This window comes from Tasmannia lanceolata, unplaced genomic scaffold (assembly GCF_043159265.1).
Source record: "Tasmannia lanceolata isolate RefF3 unplaced genomic scaffold, GAP_Taslan_0.1 ptg000003l, whole genome shotgun sequence".
NCBI lineage: Eukaryota > Viridiplantae > Streptophyta > Magnoliopsida > Canellales > Winteraceae > Tasmannia > Tasmannia lanceolata.
The window spans coordinates 3,414,794-3,438,170 of record NW_027518680.1 but is presented as its reverse complement, the minus strand read 5'-3'; the positions used below and the strand labels follow the sequence as shown (position 1 = coordinate 3,438,170).

Sequence of the window (23,377 nt, the reverse complement as noted above, 5' to 3'; positions counted from 1 at the left end):
AATGGCGGGGAGGACAGATACCTTTTCAGCTCGTCGAAGGCAATCTGGCATTCTTCCGTCCAGGGCGCAGTTTTGAGGCCCTTAACCGCACTGAAAAAAGGCAGGCATCTCTCCGCCGATTTGGAGATGAAGCGACCCAGCGCCGCTATCATTCCTGTGAGCCGCTGAACTTCTCTGATGGTTCTTGGGGCGGTAAGCTCTATCACAGCTCTGATCTTCTCGGGATTTGCTTCTATCCCTCGCTGACTCACCATGAATCCCAAGAACTTCCCTGAACTGACACCAAAGGTGCACTTGGTGGGGTTGAGTTTCATGTTGTGCTTCTTGAGGACCTGAAATGTTTCTCTGAGATCAGACACGTGGTCCTGTGCGCTTCGACTTTTGACCAGCATATCATCCACATACACTTCCATATTTCGGCCGATCTGGTTCTGAAAAAGTCTGTTCACCAGCCTTTGGTAAGTAGCTCCGGCGTTTTTGAGGCCGAAGGGCATGACTCGGTAGCAATAAGTCCCTTGATCTGTGACGAATGAGGTCTTTGGTATATCCGATTCGTACATCCTGATCTGGTTATATCCGGAGAAGGCGTCCATGAAGCTCAACAGTTCATGACCCGCTGTGGCGTCGATGAGCTGATCAATCTTCGGGAGCGGATAACTGTCCTTGGGACAAGCCTTATTCAGATCAGTAAAATCGACGCAGGTTCTCCACTTTCCATTAGTCTTCTTGACTAGGACTACATTTGCTAGCCAGTCCGGATATCGAATCTCACGAATGAAGTCAGCCTTCAGAAGCCTCTCCACTTCTTCTTTTATTGCCTGTCGCCTTTCAAAAGCAAAGTGTCTCCTTTTCTGTTTCACCGGTCTGCAGGTTGAATCGACACCAAGCCTATGAGTGCTGATCTCTGGATCGATGCCGGGCATATCGGCAGGAACCCATGCAAAGACATCTGCATTGCCCTGGAGAAACTCGGTGAGTTGATGTTGGATGCTACTACTAAGGGAGGAACCGATCAGAGCGACTTTCTCACCGTCCTCCGGGCACAGTGGGATGGAGAGTAGGTCCTCAGCGGGTTGAGTACCCCTGAGTTCGTCCCTTACATCAAGCAGTTCGATTGGCAGTGATTCCACTGCGTTTTTTCCTTTCAGTGCCATTGCATAGCACTCCCTTGATTGAGGCTGGTCTCCGCGAACTTCCCCCACGCCATTAGGGGTTATGAATTTCATTTTTTGGTGGTAGGCTGAGGCGACTGCTCGGATCAGATTCTGGCCAGGCCGTCCCAAGATAGCATTATAGACCGAGGTGGCCTTCACTACCAGGAAGTTAACCATGGCGAACGCTTGACATGGTGAATCTCCGACAAGAACAGGGAGCTCGATCTGTCCTACCACTTTTACGACTTCTCCGGAGAAGCCGAACAAATCTGAGTTCGCCGGCCTTAGACGGTCGTCGCCTATCATCATTTTCTCGAAGGCATGGTAGTATAGAATATCCGCTGAGCTCCCGTTGTCCACAAGAATTTTCTTTACCTCCCAGTTGGCAACGAGCATGGTTAACACCAATGCATCGTCGTGGGGCAAAATAAGGCTGTCCAGATCTGCGTCTGAGAAGGAGATCTCATTCTCCGTTCTTGACTTTTTGCTGGTTGTGTGAACGGCGTTAACTTGCCGTGCATATGCTTTTCGAGCAGCAGAGGAGGTGCCCCCGGCGGCTGATCCGCCCATGATTGTATTGATAACCCCCCTTGGTTGAGATCGGGGTGCCTCAGGCTGCGCGTCGGTGACCTGAGAAGTCTTATCCTGAGGAGGGGGCTGCGGTGATCTTCGAGGGCTACGGCCCTGGGGACTCTTTCTTTTGCGCCCTTGGGTGCGGCCGTCATTCTGGATGTATTTTTTCAAATAACCCCGGCTGATCAGCTGCTCAATTTCTCCCTTGAGTTGCCAGCAATCCTCTGTGTCATGGCCGTGGTCCTTGTGGAACCGACAGTACTTTGAAGGATCTCTTCTGTTTCCTTTGGAGATCATTCTAGGCGGCCACTTCACAAACTCCTCCTCACTGATCGCCGCCAGTATGTGCTTTCTAGAGGTATTGAGAGGTGTGAAGTTCTCTTCTCTTCTCTGAGGGGGTGGAGACTTCTCTTTCCTGGGAGGTTTATCCTCCCTACGCTGTTTAGGCAGATTCTTTTCTTCAGAGGTTATCCTCCGGTTTGAATTAAGAGCTGCCAGTGTTTCTTCCACTGTTATGTACTCTTCTGCCCCGGCCATGAGATCCGCCAGTGAGCGCGGATTTTGCCGAGCCACCGCTCGACGGAAATCATCAGATCTTGCACCGGTGAGGAGTGCGTTCATAGCCGCTGAGGGATCTAAATTGGGCACCTGTAGTGCCTCCCTGTTGAAGCGGCGGACGAACACCTTCAGGGGCTCATTGTCTTCCTGTCGCAAGGCCATCAGGGAAGCTGTTGTTTTCTTTGGCCTGCGGCTGCTCATGAAGTGGCGGACGAGGTCCTCTCCAAAATCGTCGAAATTGTTGATGGAGTTTGGTTTGATCCTGGAGTACCAGTCTCTTGCCGCGCCAGTGAGCGTCGTTGGGAAGGCTCTGCAGATGAAGCCGTCGGAGGCGCCGTGGAGGAGCATCATTGTTCTAAATGTCTCCAGATGATCCACGGGATCAGTAGTGCCGTCGTACTGAGGGACGGCAGGCATCTTAAATCCTCTGGGTGCTGGAGCACTCAGGACATCCTTAGTGAAGGGCGTTCTGCTTGAGAACGCTCTAGAGGCGGGCCGGCTCTGATCCTTCGCCAATTCCTCTATCCGGTGGTTCATCTCTTCCATTCTCTGTAGCAGCGGATCCGTTCTGCGGTCTGGGGACCTGATTCTTCCCACAAATGGGCTTGCCGCAGAACCGGACTGACTTTCCGGACTCCTACGACGAGGCCGAGATTTTGCCGGTGGCAAACGATCTTCGTGAGGCCGGTGCCTCTGCGTGGAGCGAGACCGCGATCTTTCGCGGTGATGAGGTTCTGTCTGGGCGTGCCTCACTATGGGGCGATAAACTTGTCTAGCGGAGTGATGAGTTCTGCCCTCCCCATGACGTGATGACTCTCCCATGTGGACTCCTTGGGCAGATCGCGGGGCCTCTGGAGGAGGTGGAGGGGGTGCTTGAAGTAGTTGTTGGTACTGACCAACAAGGGCCGTCATCTGCTGGAAGAGGGCTTGGACTTGCTCCGAGGTGGGCACGGGATTGTGGTGCTCCGAGCGAGAAAGGCTTTGGTCGGCAGAAGCTGCCACTACCATCGAGGCGATTCGACCGCTCCGGGTCCTGCGAGGTAGCGCGGATTGGTCGTTCTGCGCAGAAGCTAACCGCGCACTCTTGCGCCCTGCCATTTTGTAAGTGAGATGTAAGAACAGCTTTTAGTTCTTGGTCCCACGGATGGCGCCAATCTGTTAGACCAAAAATCGGTAACAGGTACAGCAGTGGCGTAAGAGCTGAGAGCGAGCGACAAGGGAGGTTGAGTATGAATCCTGCGGTGAGTGTTTAGTCCTGCACAAGGCAAGCGAGGTCAGAAGACCAGACCGGGTTTTACTCCGGACAGGCCCTTCGACACTCAAGTCAGTATGAGCAGGAGTGAAGGGGAGATGTCTTAAGAGTTTAGGGAGAGAAGGGATTTTCGCATTACCCATTAGTCTGAGCTTTAGTCCCCTATTTATAGGGAAAATCTGTTGAGGTGTCCTGGACAGGTGTCCAGGACAGGTGGCGGCCTGTGAGAGGTTGGATCTCACCTACTCTGAACAGGTGGCAGCCTGTGAGAGGCTGAGTCTCACCTACTCTGGGACAGGTGGCAGCCTGTGAGAGGCTGGGTCTCACCTACTTTGGGACAGGTGGCAGCCTGTGAGAGGCTGGATCTCACCAACTCTGAACAGGTGGCAGCCTGTGAGAGGCTGAGTCTCACCTACTCTGGGACAGGTGGCAGCCTGTGAGAGGCTGGTGTTTTCACACCCCATCAAGTGTTAACCAGTCATCTCTAGACAATTGATCGGATGGCTCAGATCACCTGATAGATGAGTTCTTGGATAACATGTGGTTGCAAGTTGCAACAACAAGCGACCCAACCCTCTTTAAATAGGTGTTGTGTAGAAAAGGAAACAGAGACGCTAGCTAGAGGTAAAGCGTAAGTCTAAATTTAATCATGACTGATAGGGATTTGCTAGGCAATTTCTGCCAAAGCCAAATCATGGCTTACTATTGCAGGAGACAATAGCCACGCAGGCTCACCTTTCATCAAATTTTGTCTTATTCATTTAATGCATCCGAAGTGGCTATTCTCTCAAGCAAAAGTCAGCCAGCAAATGCCTTTCCGCAAAATTCCCTAGCATATACCTATTGATTATTATGGTAACAATATAATTGGGTCTACAAATTGATGGTGCATGGACTTTATGCATATATAGACACATATGTTGTATATATATATAGACATAATCTCCCCTCCATATCTCAAACAACTCATTGAGAAATCATTTTTCAGGACAATTTAAAGTAGACCAAGCGTGGCCTCTTTGTCCCTTGGAAGTTCCCCCTTGCTCCTAATAATAAACTATTGGGATAATTACATTTACAACCCCTCTAGTTTCTGACACATCCACTTCAACCCCTATAGTTTAAAAAGTGACAAAGACATCCCATCTAGTTTCGTTTTGTTTAAGGTTTGCCCTCTCAGCTGAAGGTTCGTCCATAGATTGAAGGGTTAGGATGATCCGATGGCGCTTTGGATTCGGGTATGGGCCCACATTATTTGGATGATCCAAAGCGTTCATTTGATGGGTCCTGACATAGATAGGGTGTGCCCAAAAAATCAGCTCCATCGGATCATCCTAACCCTTCAATCTATGGACGAACCTTCAACTGACGGGGCAAACCTTAAACAAAACGAAACTAGAGGGGATGTCTTTGTCACTTTTTAAACTATAGGGGTTGAAGTGGATGTGTCAGAAACTAGAAGGGGTGTAAATGTAATTATCCTTAAACTATTATGATCATTTGGTGGAAAGAACTTTCCCAATAAAAAAGGCGTATAAAATTCCACCCTCTTCTCTGTCTTTTCTCTGCAAGAAGCTAAACAAAAGGGAGTGGAAATATAATCATATTCAGGGAGAAACAAGCAAAAGGTGGAAATATCATTTTCCAATGTATTAAATACTGTTACTCAAATAATTAGATTCTCTGGGCACATGATGAAATTGTAACATATTTACAAGAAATAGCATGCGCGATGCAGTGATGCAGAGATGTGATTAGGGCTGGCAATTTCACTCGGAAAAGCGGGGATCCGCCCCGCCCCGCTTGGGGAGGGGATTCCCCGATTTGAGTGGGGAAGGCGAAGGGGAAGGGGAAGGGGATTTAAAAAATTCCCCGGTGCAGGGAAGGGGAGGAGAAGGGGATGGAGTTGGCCCTGCCCCGCCCCGCATTAATGCCATTTTTTTCTTGTATTTTTTTAAGTGTTTTTTTTCTTTTTTGGGAAAACTACTAGAAACCCCTTGGATCAAAACATATCTACAAGATTCTCCTAAAAATTTCATAATTTCCATTAGTATAGTTTTGTCCCTGACATAGCTTTTTATGTTTTCTTTTACCCATAATCCATTGGGCATTGTCCCTCATTATATTAGTATATTACCCTTAGAAATCCCTAAAATCTCTCCCTCGAACTATTACTGTAAGGCAACATTAAATTCTTTGAAAATCTCCCTCCCCCAAATAAAGGCAACATCTCACTGATGAATGATGAGATTTTATATGGTGTATGCTCGTATAGTCCATTATTTTTCAAAAAGTAATGTATGGGCTACGCCATAGGATGGTCCAAACCGTTCATTTGATAGGCTACAATTTAAAAGTACTTTACAGGCCACACCATAGATCATCCAAACCGTCCATTTGATGGGCCACAACGTAAATAGATTGCGGCCCAAAAATCATTTCCATAGGATGATTGCAACCCTCCGATCTATAGAAGGTACCATAATATGCAATTCCTCTATATATCAGAGGGTTGGGATTATCCTATGGAAATGATTTTTGGGCCACAACCTATTTACGTTGTGGCCCATCAAATGGACAGTTTGGATCATCCTACAATGTGCCCATCAAGTGGAAGGTTTGGATCATCCTATGCCTATGGTAGTATGGTGTGCCCATCAAATGGACGGTTTGGATCTTCCTATGGAGTGGCAAGTACAATACTTTTTGGCAAGTGGGATTGGGAATTAGGGATCTGCTAGGGACTAGTGATCAATTAAATGAATCTGAGAGCAACCACCTTTGTCCCCAGGTTAATAAAATGAATAAGACAAAATCTTAGCCTATGTGGGTTGTGTTGCTACTCTCACATGCAACAGCCAAGCCGCAACATGCATGAAGTGATTGTTTCTATCAAATCTTTAGTTTTAAACCTAACATTTAACAAAGTAAAATGATAAAGTAAAGTGATTGTCCCCGAAGGATGCGGGGCGGGGAAGGGGAGGGGATGGGGATTAGATATTCCCCGTCGGGAGGGGAGGGGGATTCCCCACCATCCCCGCAGTGGGGAGGGGAAGGAGAGGGGGAAAATTCCCCGCAGAGGGGAAGGAGTAGGGGACCCCAACATCCGGCCCCGACCCGCCCCGTTGCCAGCCCTAGATGTGATTCATGCAAAACGAATGTGCTATTATAACCAATATTTTAAGGAAATGCTAGATACAAGGGAGCCCTTGCATAAAGAGCCAAAAAAGGGCTCTTGATTGGATCCGTGTCATCAAATGTAAATGATTTTACTTTTTCAATCGATTTTAAAATGTAACTGAAAATGACGTGGATCCAATCAAGAGCCCTTTTGATGCTCTTTATGCAAGGGCTCCCTTGTATCTATCATTGCTCTAATTTCATTACCTCCATTTTGTAAGATATTGTTTCTTGATTACTGTTCTTCAACTTCCAGTGTTCATCTTATAGACAAAGATTGTTTGCTTCTTTTTAATGACAAACTTCTCCATTCGTTCTCTCGGTACTAGCACGTTGCAACGCACGTGCACTTTTACTAGTATAAAAAAAATTGTAATGCACACATTACTCTTCAAAATATGATCGTATAATATCCGTTATCGGATAATCCATTTGGATCTAGGGTAAAAAAATGTGTTTGGAAAAAAATCATGAAAAATTAACCTTCCATCAAATAAAATTTCTGGGGTCAAGCATATCAAAATCTACCTTGAAAAAGACGAACATTTTAATTTTGAAAATAATTTTTATGAAAAAAATGAGTTAGCCAAATGCTGAAAAACTCATTTTCAAGGAAAAACTTTCCAAGTTTTTTTTTTTAAAATTTTTATCTTTAATGTCACAAGGTTTAAGAAGAAGCATGGTTGGTTTGCAACAGCCAAACTTTATCAAACCTAACTTTATGCTTGAGTTATCCGTTTTCCCATCGGAAGAGACATTTGAGTCAACTAAAGTAGGCAGAATGTTAATTTGTGGAGCAATTTATCCCCAATGCTTACGTATGAGTGAGCATTTTACAGTAATTTGGAGAAGCCCTTGTGTCCGGTTTCTCTAAGGGCTCCTGTGAGTTTAGCATCCATTTTACGTGTAAAGAAACATGCCAATGTAAAACCAATTTTGTGCCCATATTTTAACTTATTAAAAATGCATGTAAAATTTATTTTAGAACCCATTTTAAGTAGAAAGAAGCAAAACAAACGATGATAAGGAATGGAAAACACTTAACAAAACAAAGCATGGAGACTGCTAAGCAGTTGCTATGGACCAAACCGATGTAGAATATATCTATGTTGTATTCAAAAATTAAAGAAAGAGTCATTTATAGCCATTTCAGCTTTCTCAAGAAAAGAAAGTCTTCTCTTGATTAAAGATGGTTGAACCATGGGCCAAAAAATGCACTGATAACACAAATCTACCATATTGTCATTAGGCTTTTGCCTTTTTAGTGTTAACCAGTCATCTCTAGACAATTGATCGGATGGCTCAGATTACCTGATAGATGAGTTCTTGGATAACATGTAGTTGCAAGTTGCAACAACAAGCGACCCAACCCTCTTTAACCTAAGAAACCAAAGAAAAGAATTTGGGGTTATGTCTCTACTTACACTCATCAAATTTTTCCATTTTAATTACACCCATTCTTAAGAGGTAAAACGTAAGGACTAATATTGTTGTTTTGGTTCCAGAAGAAAACGCAGAAGATTAACGGTCATTATCTGGCTTTTGTCTCCTCTTTACACATACCAGAATCGGAAAATAAATAGGGAGACATCTTACCCTTTTCTTTGCCTAGTCTAAATTTAATCATGACTTATAGGGATTTGCTAGCCAATTTCTGCCAAAGCCAGATCATGGCTTACTATTGCAGGAGACAATAGCCACGCAGGCTCACCTTTCAGCAAATTTTGTCTTATTCATTTAATGCATCCGAAGCGGCTATTCTCTCAAGCAAAAGTCAGCCAGCAAATGCCTTTCCGCAAAATTCCCTAGCATATCCCTATTGATTATTATGGTAACAATATAATTGGGTCTACAAATTGATCGTGCATATGCATATATAGACACCTGTGTCCTGTATAGAGAGACATGGTCTCCCCTCCAAATCTCAAAACAACTCATTGAGAAATCATTTTTCAGGAGAAATTAAAGTAGAACAAGCATGGCCTCTTTGTCCCTTGCAAGTTCCCCCTTGCTCCTAATCCTCTCCTTATCAGTGTTACTCCATCATTCTTGCTATGCAGCAGACCCTGATCCTCTGCAGGACATCTGTGTTGGACAACCAAACGCCACAAATATATTTCTGAATGGATTCCCCTGCAAGAATCCAACTACAGTAACGTCGGACGACTTCTTCTCCGAACTCGTAGCCAAAGAAGCCAACACAATAGATATCTTTGGGGTTGGTTTAACTCCTGGCAATGCCACGAGTTACCCAGGGCTCAACACTCAAGGGTGTTCAATCCTCCGTATCGACTATAATCGCGGAGGGATCGTTACCCCTCACATGCATCCTCGCGCGACTGAGCTCTTATATATATTAAGGGGAAGAGTGAATGCTGCGTTTGTGACCACTGATAATGTTCTCTACTCAAAGGACTTGAAGACTGGAGATCTTTTTGTGTTTCCTAGGGGGCTGGTACACTACAATTACAATCTGGGGAAGGGGAAAGCAGTAGCACTTGCATTTTTTAATAGCCAGTTGCCAGGAACACAGTTCATTCCCCTCTCCCTCTTTGCTTCAAATCCTACTATTCCTGATGAAGTTTTGGAAAAGTCTTTCCTAGTAGCCAAACAAACTGTGGAAGCCATCAAAGCCAACTTTACTTCCTAAGCTACTAATACTACTTATGCTTCTCCGTATAGAATATCTTTCAGGGAGGAGAATATAAGTCACTACCATCTTTGTCGCTTGTAATTCCTCACTAGAGGAGCTTTTTTTTTTGTTTGTTAAGAATAATGTGTTATGGTGTATTATGATGGGACCCATCATCACCAATGACATCTTGTCATTCCATATTATAGGAGACAATATCTAATAAAAGAATAATGAGAGCTGTATTTTTCATTTTTTGGATAAATTTGAGTTATTAGGGAGATTATGAGGGATCCGGGTACCACTAGTCAACTAGCCCTCAAAAGCTAGCCATTAAGGGGAGGGTGCCAAATCCTTATAAGCCCATCCACATGTTTCAACCTTTCCGATGTGGGATCTTTTGGTTTCACGTGGAACCCTAACAATCACCCCCTTCACGTGGTAGGAACATGGGAACTACAAGATCTTCCCCGAGGGATTTTTCCATCCTCAGAAGCATACCGGGGTTATCGAGATTCTTCCCCAAGGGATTATTCCGTCCTCGGACGTACACCGGGGTTACCATGCCCCGGTTCTGATAGCACTTGAGGGATTCGGGTAGAACTCACCCTTAAAAGCTAGCCGTTAAGGGGAGGGTGGCCAAATCCTTATAAGCCCATCCACATCTTTCAACCTTTCCGATGTGGGATCTTTTGGTTTCACGTGGAACCCCCAACATATTATGATGTTATGTAGATTTTAGGCTTTGCCTAGGCGAGTTCATACTCTATTTTGAGTGAAAATTAAGTTCATCTTCATAATTTTGCCCATTCTTCTTATCGATGTATCTTGAAAGCTGAATTTTAATCCTCCAAATTGGTAAATTTTGCTTCTGCACTACATCAAGAAATTACACTAATTAGATGATTCTTACAAAAATTGGCAACATTTTTTTTTGAATGGCAATGAATTAAAAGAAAAAGAAACAACAGGAAGACCACGACGATCGATAGAGAAGATCAAGACAAAACAAACCATAAGAACAAAAAACACAAAACAACCAACAACATATTAAGAGGAGGGGGGATCAAAAACTGCAACTCTGCCCTAGACGCACCCTCCCTTGCTAGCCTGTTGGCCTCACTATTAGCCAATTTCCTCACGTGATGAAATGAGAATGAAGATCCCCACCATATCAGAGATCTCGTCAATCCATCTTGCAAACCTCCAAGGGTGAGACATGGTTCCCTTCAACCATCTTATGGCGTTTAAGGAATCACCTTCCATTATCACCTTATCTCACAAATATTGTGATCCATCATCAACCTTAATCCTTGAAGCACCGCTCTAATCTCCGATTCGTTGGAGTCCGCGATCCCAATCGGTCCCGAGCACACCTCTAACCATCCTTGCCATAGATCGTGCGCTGAGACAAAATGGAAGCTAGGCAATGCTCAGACCCAAGCAATGGTTAGAGCTAGAATCTTGATGTATAGGAAATGAGGAGATTTCACTTGTCCTCTAAACACCCTGCAGTTTCGCTCCTTACGCAATACCCATAACGTGGTTAATAGAACTACATGCCATAAGGTTTTACCTTCTCTACAAAAATTGGCAACATTATCATAGTTAGGATGACATCCGATGGACGGTTATTGAGAGCAGCTTGGCAACTATAATTTATAGCAAACTTTGAAAGAAAAACATTAGACAAGTAAATAAGAAGTGGAGAGTTGAGTATCATTATCAAAACAAGAGTGCTCATATCAATTCCATTAGAAAAGTGTAAAGTGCAGAGGGTTCCTTTTGCTGATTGAAGAGGAAGATGTTCAAAAGCAAAAATAATATTTCCCCCCCTCTGACGGATAAAATCACTCCCCCCCCCCCCCCCCCCCTTCCCAACGTTATTCTTTAAGTTTTAAAGGCAAATAAAAACATTGAAGGGGGTGAATTTATCCTCAGGCAGTGAACCATTCTCACAGAAATTGTTAGGGGGGAGGGTGTAAATATCATTCCCCAAATTGTTATTTTCTTATTAATAAAATTTAAGAGGCTGCCCCTCTTAAATTTGAGCTCACTTCCTTGTGTTCTTGTGCAGAGGGTTCCTTTCCACTGTGTTTTTTGCATTTCATGGGGATTTGAGCTCACTTCCTTGTGTTCTTGTGCATGGGTCACAAAATAGGGTTTCCTCTTTATTTTCCAAACGACATCGCTTTTTGCTAGCAGCCCTTGTTAGAAAAAACTGATGTGCAAATCTGTAATTTAGGATTCGAAAAATACCTTATAAGAAATTAATCTCACAACTTGAAGACAGAGATTACTAATACTATTTTCTGCAATAATAATCTGTGAAGGAAAAAGAAATCGTTAGATCACTTATCGAGTTGAGGCACGAAGAATCTTCGCTGTCCTTAAGGCAAATCTCGCCCCCACTATGACGAATCAACGGTGCAGATGGGCGTCTCGGCGTATGCCTCCAGGATACAACAACTCTCGCTCCAGGGGTGTGCACTCACACAGCCCGGATGCCTAAGAACTCGCTTATATTTGCCAAAAGCCTTGAGCAGAAAATTAGAGAGAAAGCCAGAGAAGAGAAAGAGCAGAAGAAGAATCCGTCAAGGATCATCTTCTGTTTTCTCTAAAACCGATTTATATAGAAAGGTAATCGATCCGTTATGATGAAACGTCTCACTCTTTTAGTGCGTGAAAGACGTTTTCCAAACGGTCACTAAACCACGATTAAGGAATCTCAAACGGTAAAAAAAGAATTAAAACAAAATAAATAAATTCTTGACCGTTAAAAGGAAAAATAAATAATAGAAAAAGAAAAGCCTTAGGTCCACGCGCGCGGCCGGCCGAGCCGGGCGGCGCGCGTGTGTGGTAAGATCAAAAGCCCACCGGACCCAAGTGGGCGATCCGTGCGCGTAGGATCCCCATAACCTCTTGCTCATTTACAAGGTTAAGAGAGTGAAAGTATATATATGGCCACTCTCATCCTCTCACACTTCCCATCTAGGACTAAAGTTTTCTCATGACTTTAGTCTTTTTGGAGGGAAGCCCAAAAGCATACATAAAATTACTAAAAACACCCCATTGTAAGTTTGAATTACAAAAAGACTTCTTTTCACATAAAGAGTCAACAATCCCCCACTAATTCAAAATTACAAGAAATAAATAAATCATAAATGTAAATAGATTTGATCAAGGCAAGATGTGTTATGCGTCAGTAGATGTGTCTTTTGGACTTGAACCTTTACTTAGTGTAGGTATATCGAGTTTATCAAGTACTCGGTGAACATACGTCTTGAACCAAGCACTTTTAGTAATAAACTGAGACAACATACCACACACACAACACAGAAGGCATAAGCAAGTTCATACGGTGTCGCACTTTTCAGCCATGTGCTATGTCCTGCTTTCATGAGCGCTCTAGAGAAATTAGCCCATTCTCATAGGAAACGGCCACACTTCCACACTCATATAGGTGTATCTATCAGGAGTGCCCTGTAACTACGCACCCCACTGACAATCAGCTAGTCAGCTATAGATAACATTAAGAGTCCTACAACTCATCCTCTTTTTGTTACAGGTTGCACCCACATCATAGGGATAGGCTTAGTGAACTTAATTCACATACAACTTGGTGCAAAACAGATCACTCAAATAACTTGTTTTTCCCATTGAACCTACTTCTTGGGATCTCCAATCAGATAGGTTGGGTTCCTGTTATAGGTGATCTAAACAGTGGGCTTCAGCCCCATCCCCCTCGATGTGCTCATGACTAAATTTTTATTTAGTCGTTTTGTAAGACAATCTGATATATTATCACTTGATCTTACATAATCAATGGTTATCACTCAATTCTTCAACAACTGTCTTATGGAGTTATGTCTCCGACGAATGTGTCGGGATTTACCATTATATACATTATTACCTGCTCTCCCAATAGCAGCTTGACAATCATAGTGGATTGTAATACCCGGTACTGGCTTATTCCAAAATGGAATATCAGTTGGAAGGTTTCTAAGCCATTCAGCTTCCTCACTTGCTTTTTCTAAAGCAATAAACTCAGACTCCATAGTTGATCTGGCTATACACGTTTGCTTGGTTGATTTCCAAGAAACTGCTGCACTTCCTAGAGTGAAAACATATCCACTCCTTGATTTGGTCTCAAATCCAGATACCCAATTTGCATCGCTATACCTTTCTAGTACAACATGATATTTAGTGAAATGCAAACTATAGTCTATGGTTCCTTTAAGATATTTCAATACTCTAATTAGAGCTTCCCAATGATCACTACCAGGATTACTGGTATAGCTGCTGAGTCTACCTACTGCATAGGCTATGTCTGGCCTAGTACAATTTATTAAATACATTAGACTCCCTATAACTCTAGAGTATTCAAGTGGATTTACTCCACTTCCTTTATTCTTACATAATCTTATACTAGAATCATATGGGGTAGCCACAGGTTTACAATCAAATTGATTAAACCTTCTAAGAATTTTTTCTACATAATGAGACTGAGATAGAATTATTTCTTCTCGGTTTCTTTTAATTTTGATACCCAAGATTACATCTGCCTTTCCCAGATCTTTCATATCAAAATTATTCGATAAAAAATTTTTAGTGCCTTTAATTACACTAATGTTTGTTCCGATGATTAACATATCATCTACATACAGACAAACAATAACACCACTATCCCCACTAAATTTGTTGTATACACATTTATCTGATTCATTTATTATGAATCCATTTGATAGCATCACACTATCAAACTTCTCATGCCATTGTTTTGGGGCTTGTTTCAAACCATATAGAGATTTTATAAGTTTACACACCTTTTGCTCTTGGCCTTGGATTACAAAGCCTTCAGGTTGATCCATATAGATCTCCTCATCTAATTCACCATTCAAAAATGCAGTTTTGACATCCATTTGATGGATTTTCAGGTTATAGATTGCAGCTATGGCAATTAAAATTCTTATTGTAGTTATTCTGGTTACAGGTGAATAGGTGTTAAAGAAGTCCATTCCTTCTTTTTGCTTGAACCATTTAGCTACTAATCTAGCTTTATATTTATCTATAGTTCCGTCAGTTTTTAATTTCTTCCTAAAGATCCACTTGCAACCAATAGGTTTGCAACTAGGAGGCAGATCTGTCAAGATCCATGTCCCATTACTCAAAATGGAGTCTATTTCACTCTTGACAGCTTCTTTCCAGAATGAAGAATCTGGAAGGGAGATTGCCTCTTTATGTCTTTGGATCTCCTTCTAGAAGATAGGCAATGAACTCTGGACCAAAGTTTTTCTCTACTCTTGCCCTTTTACTTCTTCTAGGCTCTATTGATTCTTCAGACACTAGATGGTCTTTATTTATAGATTCAATGGGTCTTTTAAGTGTGTTCTCATTTAGACTAGTCTTATAAGGGAATAAGGTTTCAAAGAATTCAGCATCTCTGGATTCTATGATACTGTTAGGTTGCATATTAACATGATCTGACCTATAAATCAAGAACCTATATGCACTACTGTTTTGTGCATATCCAATGAATGCACAATCAACAGTCTTAGGACCTAACTTAGTACTTTTAGGATCTGGAATCCTAACTTTAGCTAAGCACCCCCACACTTTAAGGTATTTATAATGTGGTTTTCTATTCTTCCATAACTCGTAAGGAGTTTTGTCAGAATCTTTAAAAGTTATCTTGTTCAGAATATAACAAGCAGAGAGAAGAGCCTCTCCCCATAAATTTTGAGGTAATCCTGAACTTCCTAACATAGAATTTACCATGTTCATTAGAGTTCTGTTTTTACGTTCAGCAACTCCATTTTGCTGTGGAGAGTATGGTGCAGTAACTTGATGTATTATGCCTTGTTTTTCACAAAATTCACTAAAAGCATTAGAAGTGTATTCACCACCTCTGTCAGATCTTAAAATTTTGATCTTCTTTTCTAACTGATTTTCTACTTCAGTTTTATATGTAATGAATTTATCAAAAGATTCATCTTTATTTCTAATAAGATAAACAGTACAATATCTAGAGAAATCATCTATAAATGTAATAAAATACCTTTTACCTCCTCTAGTTAAAACATTGTTTAAGTCACATACATCACTGTGAATTAAATTTAATAGTTCTGTTTTTCTTTCTTCTACTTTGTGAAAAGGCTTCTTAGAGTACTTTGATTGCACACATACTTCACATTTCTCTACTACTTGATCACTTTTAGGAATTAAACCTATTGTCATCATTTTCTTTAAAGATGCATAGTTAACATAACCTAGTCTACCATGCCATAAACAAGAAAAATCAGTAATATAAGCAGAAGAAGATGAAGCTTTATTCATAATGTTCTCAGTTACATTCAGTTTGAATAAGCCCTCACTAGAGTAACCCTTTCCTACAAATTCACCACTTTTAGTGATTACAAATTTATCAGCCTCAAAAACCAGTTTAAAACCTTTCTTGATCAGAAGTGACCCAGACACCAGATTCTTTCTTATATCTGGTACATGAAGGACATCACAGAGCTTCAGAACTTTTCCAGATGTAAGCTTCAACAGCATTGTTCCTTTACCCACAACAGATGAGGACGAGTTTCCCATGAAAAGCTGCTCTCCATCCCCTACAAGCTCGTAGGAAGAAAATACACTTCTGTCACTACAGATGTGTCTGGTGGCACCAGTGTCCACCCACCAGTCCTTCACGTTACTAACCAGGTTCACTTCAGATACTACGGCCGACAGATATTGATCTTCAGCCACATTAGCCTGAGGCGCAATGTTTCCTTGAGGGTTTTTCTTCTTATCATTTTTCCGACAGTTTTTAGCATAGTGACCTGCTTTCCCACACACAAAGCAGTTACCCTTCTTTTTCTTGAAATCCTTATTATTTTTCTTGAAATGACCTTTTCCTGATCCAGATGCAGGTTTAGAAAAAGTTTTCTTTCCAGATGAAGATTCAGTGAGATTTGCCTTAGAGTTAAACTCATAGGCCTTAGATTTCAGTTTTCTGAAACGATTTTCATCTTCAGTTCTAAGATAAACAAACAAGTCTTGAAGAGAAAAATCATTTCTGTCATGCAATAATGTGTCTTGAAATTTCTCCCATGAAGGTGGTAGTTTTTCAATAATTGCACCAATTTGGATCTGTTCTTCTATTTTGATCCCTCTAGCAAGAATGTCAGAAACAATCAATTGGATCTCATTCACTTGATCCATAATGGATTTTCCATCTATCATCTGATGTCGAAAATATTTTCCAATTAGATGTTTCTTAGAACCCGCTGCTTCGACTAGGTATTTCTTCTCTAGAGTTTCCCACAACACTTTTGCAGACTCAATTCTAAAAAATACATCAAATAATTGATTACTGAGACAACTCAGTATATGACCTTTACAGAGATAGTTATCTCTTTTTCTTTTCTCAGTGAGATGAGTTCTTGCAGGTTCTTCCTCATCAGGTAATGAGTCAGGATCCTTCAAGATATAGTCTAGGTTTAGAAAAGTCAGAAAGAATCGCATATTTTCCTGCCATCTACCGAAATCCGATCCGTCAAATTTCTCCGGTCTTTCGGTTTGGGAAGCCATGATGAGTAATTCCTACTAATCGAAATCCCAAAAAATTACAGATCACAGATCGAAGATTTGCCTTAAGAATGTTAGAAAAAATTGATGTGCAAATCTGTAATTTAGGATTCGAAAAATACCTTATAAGAAATTAATCTCACAACTTGAAGACAGAGATTACTAATACTATTTTCTGCAATAATAATCTGTGAAGGAAAAAGAAATCGTTAGATCACTTATCGAGTTGAGGCACGAAGAATCTTCGCTGTCCTTAAGGCAAATCTCGCCCCCACTATGACGAATCAACGGTGCAGATGGGCGTCTCGGCGTATGCCTCCAGGATACAACAACTCTCGCTCCAGGGGTGTGCACTCACGCAGCCCGGATGCCTAAGAACTCGCTTATATTTGCCAAAAGCCTTGAGCAGAAAACCAGAGAGAAAGCCAGAGAAGAGAAAGAGCAGAAGAAGAATCCGTCAAGGATCATCTTCTGTTTTCTCTAAAACCGATTTATATAGAAAGGTAATCGATCCGTTATGATGAAACGTCTCACTCTTTTAGTGCGTGAGAGACGTTTTCCAAACGGTCACTAAACCACGATTAAGGAATCTCAAACGGTAAAAAAAGAATTAAAACAAAATAAATAAATTCTTGACCGTTAAAAGGAAAAATAAATAATAGAAAAAGAAAAGCCTTAGGTCCACGCGCCGGGCGGCGCGCGTGTGTGGTAAGATCAAAAGCCCACCGGACCCAAGTGGGCAATCCGTGCGCGTAGGATCCCCATAACCTCTTGCTCATTTACAAGGTTAAGAGAGTGAAAGTATATATATGGCCACTCTCATCCTCTCACACTTCCCATCTAGGACTAAAGTTTTCTCATGACTTTAGTCTTTTTGGAGGGAAACCCAAAAGCATACATAAAATTACTAAAAACACCCCATTGTAAGTTTGAATTACAAAAAGACTTCTTTTCACATAAAGAGTCAACAGCCCTCACAACAAATAGGAAGAGATATGAATTGTGTTTCAACTGTGTATATTCAAAGGGAGGTTGGGCCTGTAGCTCAATGGTTGAGGCCTGGTTTCTCAACCTTGAGGTCGCAGGTTTGATCCCTGATTACCAACCAAAACAAGGGCATATATTCAAAAGTTCAGATTTTACTAGCTTTCAATGTATGTATTAACAGGTGACTTGGTCAATTTTTCTAGCTAAAGGCCAAATCAAAACGTGGAGACTGCTAAGTAGTTGCTATCAACCCATATATACTATATCCCATTTATAGCCGTTCTAGCTTTATCCAGAAAAAAAGCTTGATTAAAGATGGTTGAACCAGTGATCTGTAGAAAATTGATCGGAAGTCTATGATCATCTGATTAGATATGATTTTGAAATAGGTGTGATATTTCTGTTTTGAGCAAAGAACTAGAGAAGGAAACACATACGTACGCTAGAGGTAAAACGTAAGGACTAGTATATATACGTACCTAACCAAAGAAAACTACGAAAAATATTTCGGGTTCTGTCTTCACTCATCGATTTTTCCCATTTTAATTACACCCAGCCTTAAGAAGTAAAACGTAAGCACTAATATTGTTGTTTTGGTTTTAAGGAATGTCTTAGGCGTTCCAATGTTTGTTTTCGGAAGAAAAAGAAGAGGCCATTGTGAATGGACTTTATGCATAGATAGAACACACATGTGTGGTATATATATAGACATGATCTCCCCTCCATATCTCAAAACAACTCATTGAGAAATCATTTTTCAGGAGAATTTGAAGTTGAACAAGCATGGCCTCTTTGTCCCTTGCAAGCTCACCCTTGTTCCTAATCCTTTCCTTATCAGTGTTACTCCTTCATTCATGCCATGCAGCAGACCCTGATCCTCTGCAGGACTTCTGTGTTGGACTCCCAAACGCCACAAATGTATATCTGAATGGATTCCCCTGCAAGAAGTCATCAGGAGTAATATCGAACGACTTCTACTACAGCGGCCTACAACAAGCAGGCACCCCAAACATATTTGGGGTTAGTTTTTCTATTGGCGTTGCCCAAACTTTCCCAGGGCTCAACACACTTGGGGTATCAATTAACCGAATCACCTATCTTCGCGGCGGAACCAATACCCCTCACGTGCATCCTCGTGCGACTGAGCTCTTATATGTAGTAAGGGGAAGAGTGAATGCTGCGTTTGTGACCACTAATAATGTCCTCTACTCAAAGGACTTGAAGGCTGGAGATCTTTTTGTGTTTCCTAGGGGGCTGGTACACTACAATTACAATATCGGGAAGGCAGGAGCAGAAACACTTGCATTTTTTAACAGCCAGTTTGCAGGAACATCAGTCATTTCCCTTAACCTCTTTGCTTCAATGCCTTCTATTCCTGATGAAGTTTTGGAAAAGTCTTTCCTAGTAAATGAACAAACGGTGGAAGCAATCAAAGCCAACTTGGCTTCCTAAGCTACTAATGCTCTCTATGCTTCTCTATATAGAATATCTTTTATAGTTTGGTATTTTCCCTATCTTCTCTGCTTAAGGATGGGGAATCTAAGTCACTGCCCTCTTAGTCGCTTGTAATTCCTCACTTGAGGAACTTTTTATTTTCGTCAAGAATAATGTGTCATGGTGTATTATGATGGGACCCATCATCACTAATGACAACTTGTTGTTCCATATTATTGGAGACAATATTTAATAAAAGAATAAGAAGAGTTGTGGGGGTTAGACTTTCAATGCCCACAAATTCCCTATCCTTCCTCTTTTCTACCTAGCTCCTCTCTTCCAAGTCCTGATTATTTTTCTCTCAGTATTTCTTCTTGCTTTTTCAATAACAACTTTGAGATTGTTTCACATCTGTCTTGACAAATGCATCGCTCAGAAATCAGTCTTTCACTTTTTTGTGAAGGGTTGAAATTAAAAAACTTGTTTTTTGTGAGATTAACACTCCTCCATAAGAAAGTGAAAGGCTGATTTCTGGGTGACACAGGTGAAACAACATTTTAAACTTGCAAATAAGAAAGATATTTCATGCCTAATTCAACAAATGTCAGCGATATCTCAAACATGAGGAAATGAACAAGTATATGCCACGGTTGTTGACACTGACAGGAGCTAATTATTTATCATTGTTAAACTATAAAAGAATAAATAATGCCATCTCCAACAGCTTAAGCTTTTGGTGTAATTTGTTGTTTCACATGGTATCAGAGCAATTGTGAAAATCTTTGATAGTAAAAATCCACATGTAATGGCCAATACAAAATAGCAGCCACATGTGCCATGTGTAGGCTAGCCCTAAAATTTAAAAAGAGGGGTCACACGTGAGGGGGAGTGTTAAACTATAAAAGATTAAATAATGCCATCTCCAACAGCTTAAGCTTTTGGAGTAATTGGTTGTTTCACAATCAATAATGGTGATATTGCACTCCAATCTCTCTCTCTCTCTCTCTCTCTCTCTCTCTCTCTCTCTCTCTCTCTCTCTCTCTCTCTCTCTCTCTCTCTTTATATATATATATATATATATATATATATATATATATATTTTTTTTTTTTTATTTATTTATTTATTTATTTATTTATTGCCTTGTTAGAATATGAATATGAATATGAATTTGTGAAGCAGCCTAGGATGGTAAACCGTAGGCCTATGTTGATTGTTGTCTCTCTTTTCATTTATTTCAATATGTTTCCTTGAATAGATCGTAAGATTGAGAAAATGTGCTTCGGTCAGGCGGTGGATTGAGCGAACTCTTGAGGAATGAACACTCTACCATGGCACTAAATATTTGAATTGATGTCATTTCATTGATTCATGTTTCATTGATTCCTGTGAAGATTTCATTTAAATTAGAGTTTGTTTATTCACCGTGTACAATGGTTTCTGTTAAGCATCCATGGATGAATGATCAAAGCGCTCATAAATGGCAAAATCATAGGTTCAATTCCTGTTGGATTCAATGAAAAATGATTGGAGAAGAGTGCTCTATACTCGAAGTTGAATTTTCTCCTACTTGAGGAGTATTATGCAGGCCAGGAGAGGCAATCAAGATCAAACCAGGAGGAGGTCTATTAAATGGAGTCCATGTTTTGTATCTTGGAATTTGATTCATCAATTGATAACCCGAACCATCGATCAAAGATGGCCTGACATAACAGCAACTGACCTAGACCTAGCCAAAATTTAATCCCTTTACAATCATATAACATTTCTTGATGGGAACTCCTATTTGAAAATAAAGACAAAAGTGAAAGGCTACTGATATCTGCACTGCCATGTTTTGATAATGACACCAGCTCACCTTGTCCTTTCGTTTTTAAGTGACTGCTGAGAGTTTTTGGGAATTGTAATAGCTTTTGGCAGCTGATTAAATAAGAAAATGTAAAATCTTTCGACAGCTGATTAAATAATAAAATACAAGGTGAGTTTGGTCATTTTCAAAACATGGCAAATGCAAATATCAGTAGCCAAGTGAAAATGGCTGACTATTTGGCATTTCAAAGAAAAAGAAAAAGAAATGTATGCTACTTCAGTTTTGGTGACCGAGGATCATACACAAGAAAATATCATTCAAAAAATCACAGGGTAACACCAACCTTTTTGTGTATTTTGGTGAGTAAACTGTCAACCTTATTGTGTATTTTGGTGAGTAAACTATCAACCTTATTGTGTATTTTGCACTGATTGGAAGATTGGAAACTGATCTCAAATAGTTGGTGGGGGGCAGGAAATCAAAATAAAGTGTCATACATAAAGATAACTGGAGTATGTATGGAGAAACAAATTAAAATCAAGGATTCGAAGCTTACAGAATGCAAAACAAATTATAAACAGCTCTAAATTGTCACGCCCCGACCACACTGTGTAAATATTGTCCAACCCTTGGTTTTCCCACCCTCCTCGATTTGTTTTCCAGCAACACTAACCATACCCGACCCACTCTGCGGGGCCCAACTCTTGGAGATTCTGAAAATGCTTTTACACAAGGAGAAGGAGAGTTCACATATATTGCCCAGGAACTTTCTCTCCTTTTCCGGTATGGGATCTTACAATCCACCCGTTAGAGCTTAGCGTCCTCACTGGCACACCGTACTGCGGGAGGTACGGCTCTAATACCACTTTAACTGTCACACCCCGACTTGGGATCCGCCGTCCGGAGCATGCAACAGCCACGAACATGCAAGGCATCTACTCCACTCATTGCATACATAGAAACAAGGCTCCTAATAAATTGCAGAAATAAAACTAAATCAAAGATTAAACCAGTAATAATATGAGGGTTCTACTCATCCCTCTACCACCACACTTAACATTATTACATTCACCTCGAAATAAGAAGTCCAAGTAAATGAAGCTACAAATAAAGCTGGAATATAAACTTTTCGTGAATGGCCACCCCTTCAATGGGATCCCCCAAGCCAACGATTTACTGCTCCCAAGTATATGAAAATGTTTATCCACCTAATGAGCTAACAGCCCAGCCAGTTTACCCAATCCAAGTTATTAATCCTAAGCTTGATAACGACACTTCGACATGATAAGGACACCCATACATACATACATACATACATACATAATATTTTTACATGCGTCCGGGTAATGCATGAATAACTTTGATAAGTTGGATAGGAAGGATAGTTGTATTGGACTCATAGCAACACGGCCAAAAGCATCACACCAATGGGTTTCAAGGGCATCACACTAAAGTAGATCAATGCATCATGCTAAGAATTGTAGATATCACATCCACGAAAATTGCAAGGTTGTAAAACTTTAATTTTTTTTAATTATATTATTGTAGTAGATGGCCATGAGGCATGAGGCATGAGGCATGAGGCTTACAATATATAGAGAGATCTGGGGGACTCCTAAAGCAACTTAGCAAGTTGAATCCTCTTCAAGCACTAGTAATGATCGACAATGGTTTTTTTTTCTCTTCTTAAAATTCAACTGTTAAATAAGGGTATATATTTTGTCATTTGGGCATCATTTTGTTCACCCAAATGGAGTTCCGTTTTAGAAATATTTTCTATAAGGCTCCTATTCCTCGGAGTTTGTTTCTTTCGACCTAAAATGGGTTTAAAACAAATTCTACGCCCATTTTCGACGTAAAAATGGCTGTAAAATTTATTTTATGCTCATTTTACATTGACAGAATCAATGTGAAATGGGCGTGAAATAAATTTTGCGCCCATTATTTTTTTAAATATGGGCATGAAATTTGTTTTAGGGTCCATTTTAAGTAGAAAGATGCAAAACTAAAGATAAAAACAAATAGAAAAGGATATGAATTGTGTTTCAACAGTAAATATTCAGTCAAAGGTTCTGGTAGAACAAACCGCGTCATTTGACTAGCTTTCAAAGTATGTATTGACAACTGACTTGTGCAATTTTTCTAGCTAAAGACCAAATCAAAGCATGGAGACTGCTAACTTGCTAAGCAGTTGCTTTCTGTTGGGGTTTCACGCAAAAGCAAA

General features: G+C 40.9%; 1 protein-coding gene and 1 pseudogene across 1 annotated transcript; both read left to right on the top strand.

The window, feature by feature from the left end:
- Positions 1-8,695: 8,695 nt before the first annotated feature.
- On the top strand, positions 8,696-9,367 carry LOC143859281 (germin-like protein subfamily 2 member 1 pseudogene; annotated as a pseudogene).
- Positions 9,368-18,694: 9,327 nt separating this feature from the next.
- Positions 18,695-19,363, top strand: LOC143859271 (germin-like protein subfamily 2 member 2). The gene has a single exon (XM_077369982.1). The coding sequence runs from the start codon at positions 18,695-18,697 to the stop codon at positions 19,361-19,363; it is 669 nt and encodes a 222-aa protein (XP_077226097.1).
- The last annotated feature ends 4,014 nt before the right edge of the window (positions 19,364-23,377 follow it).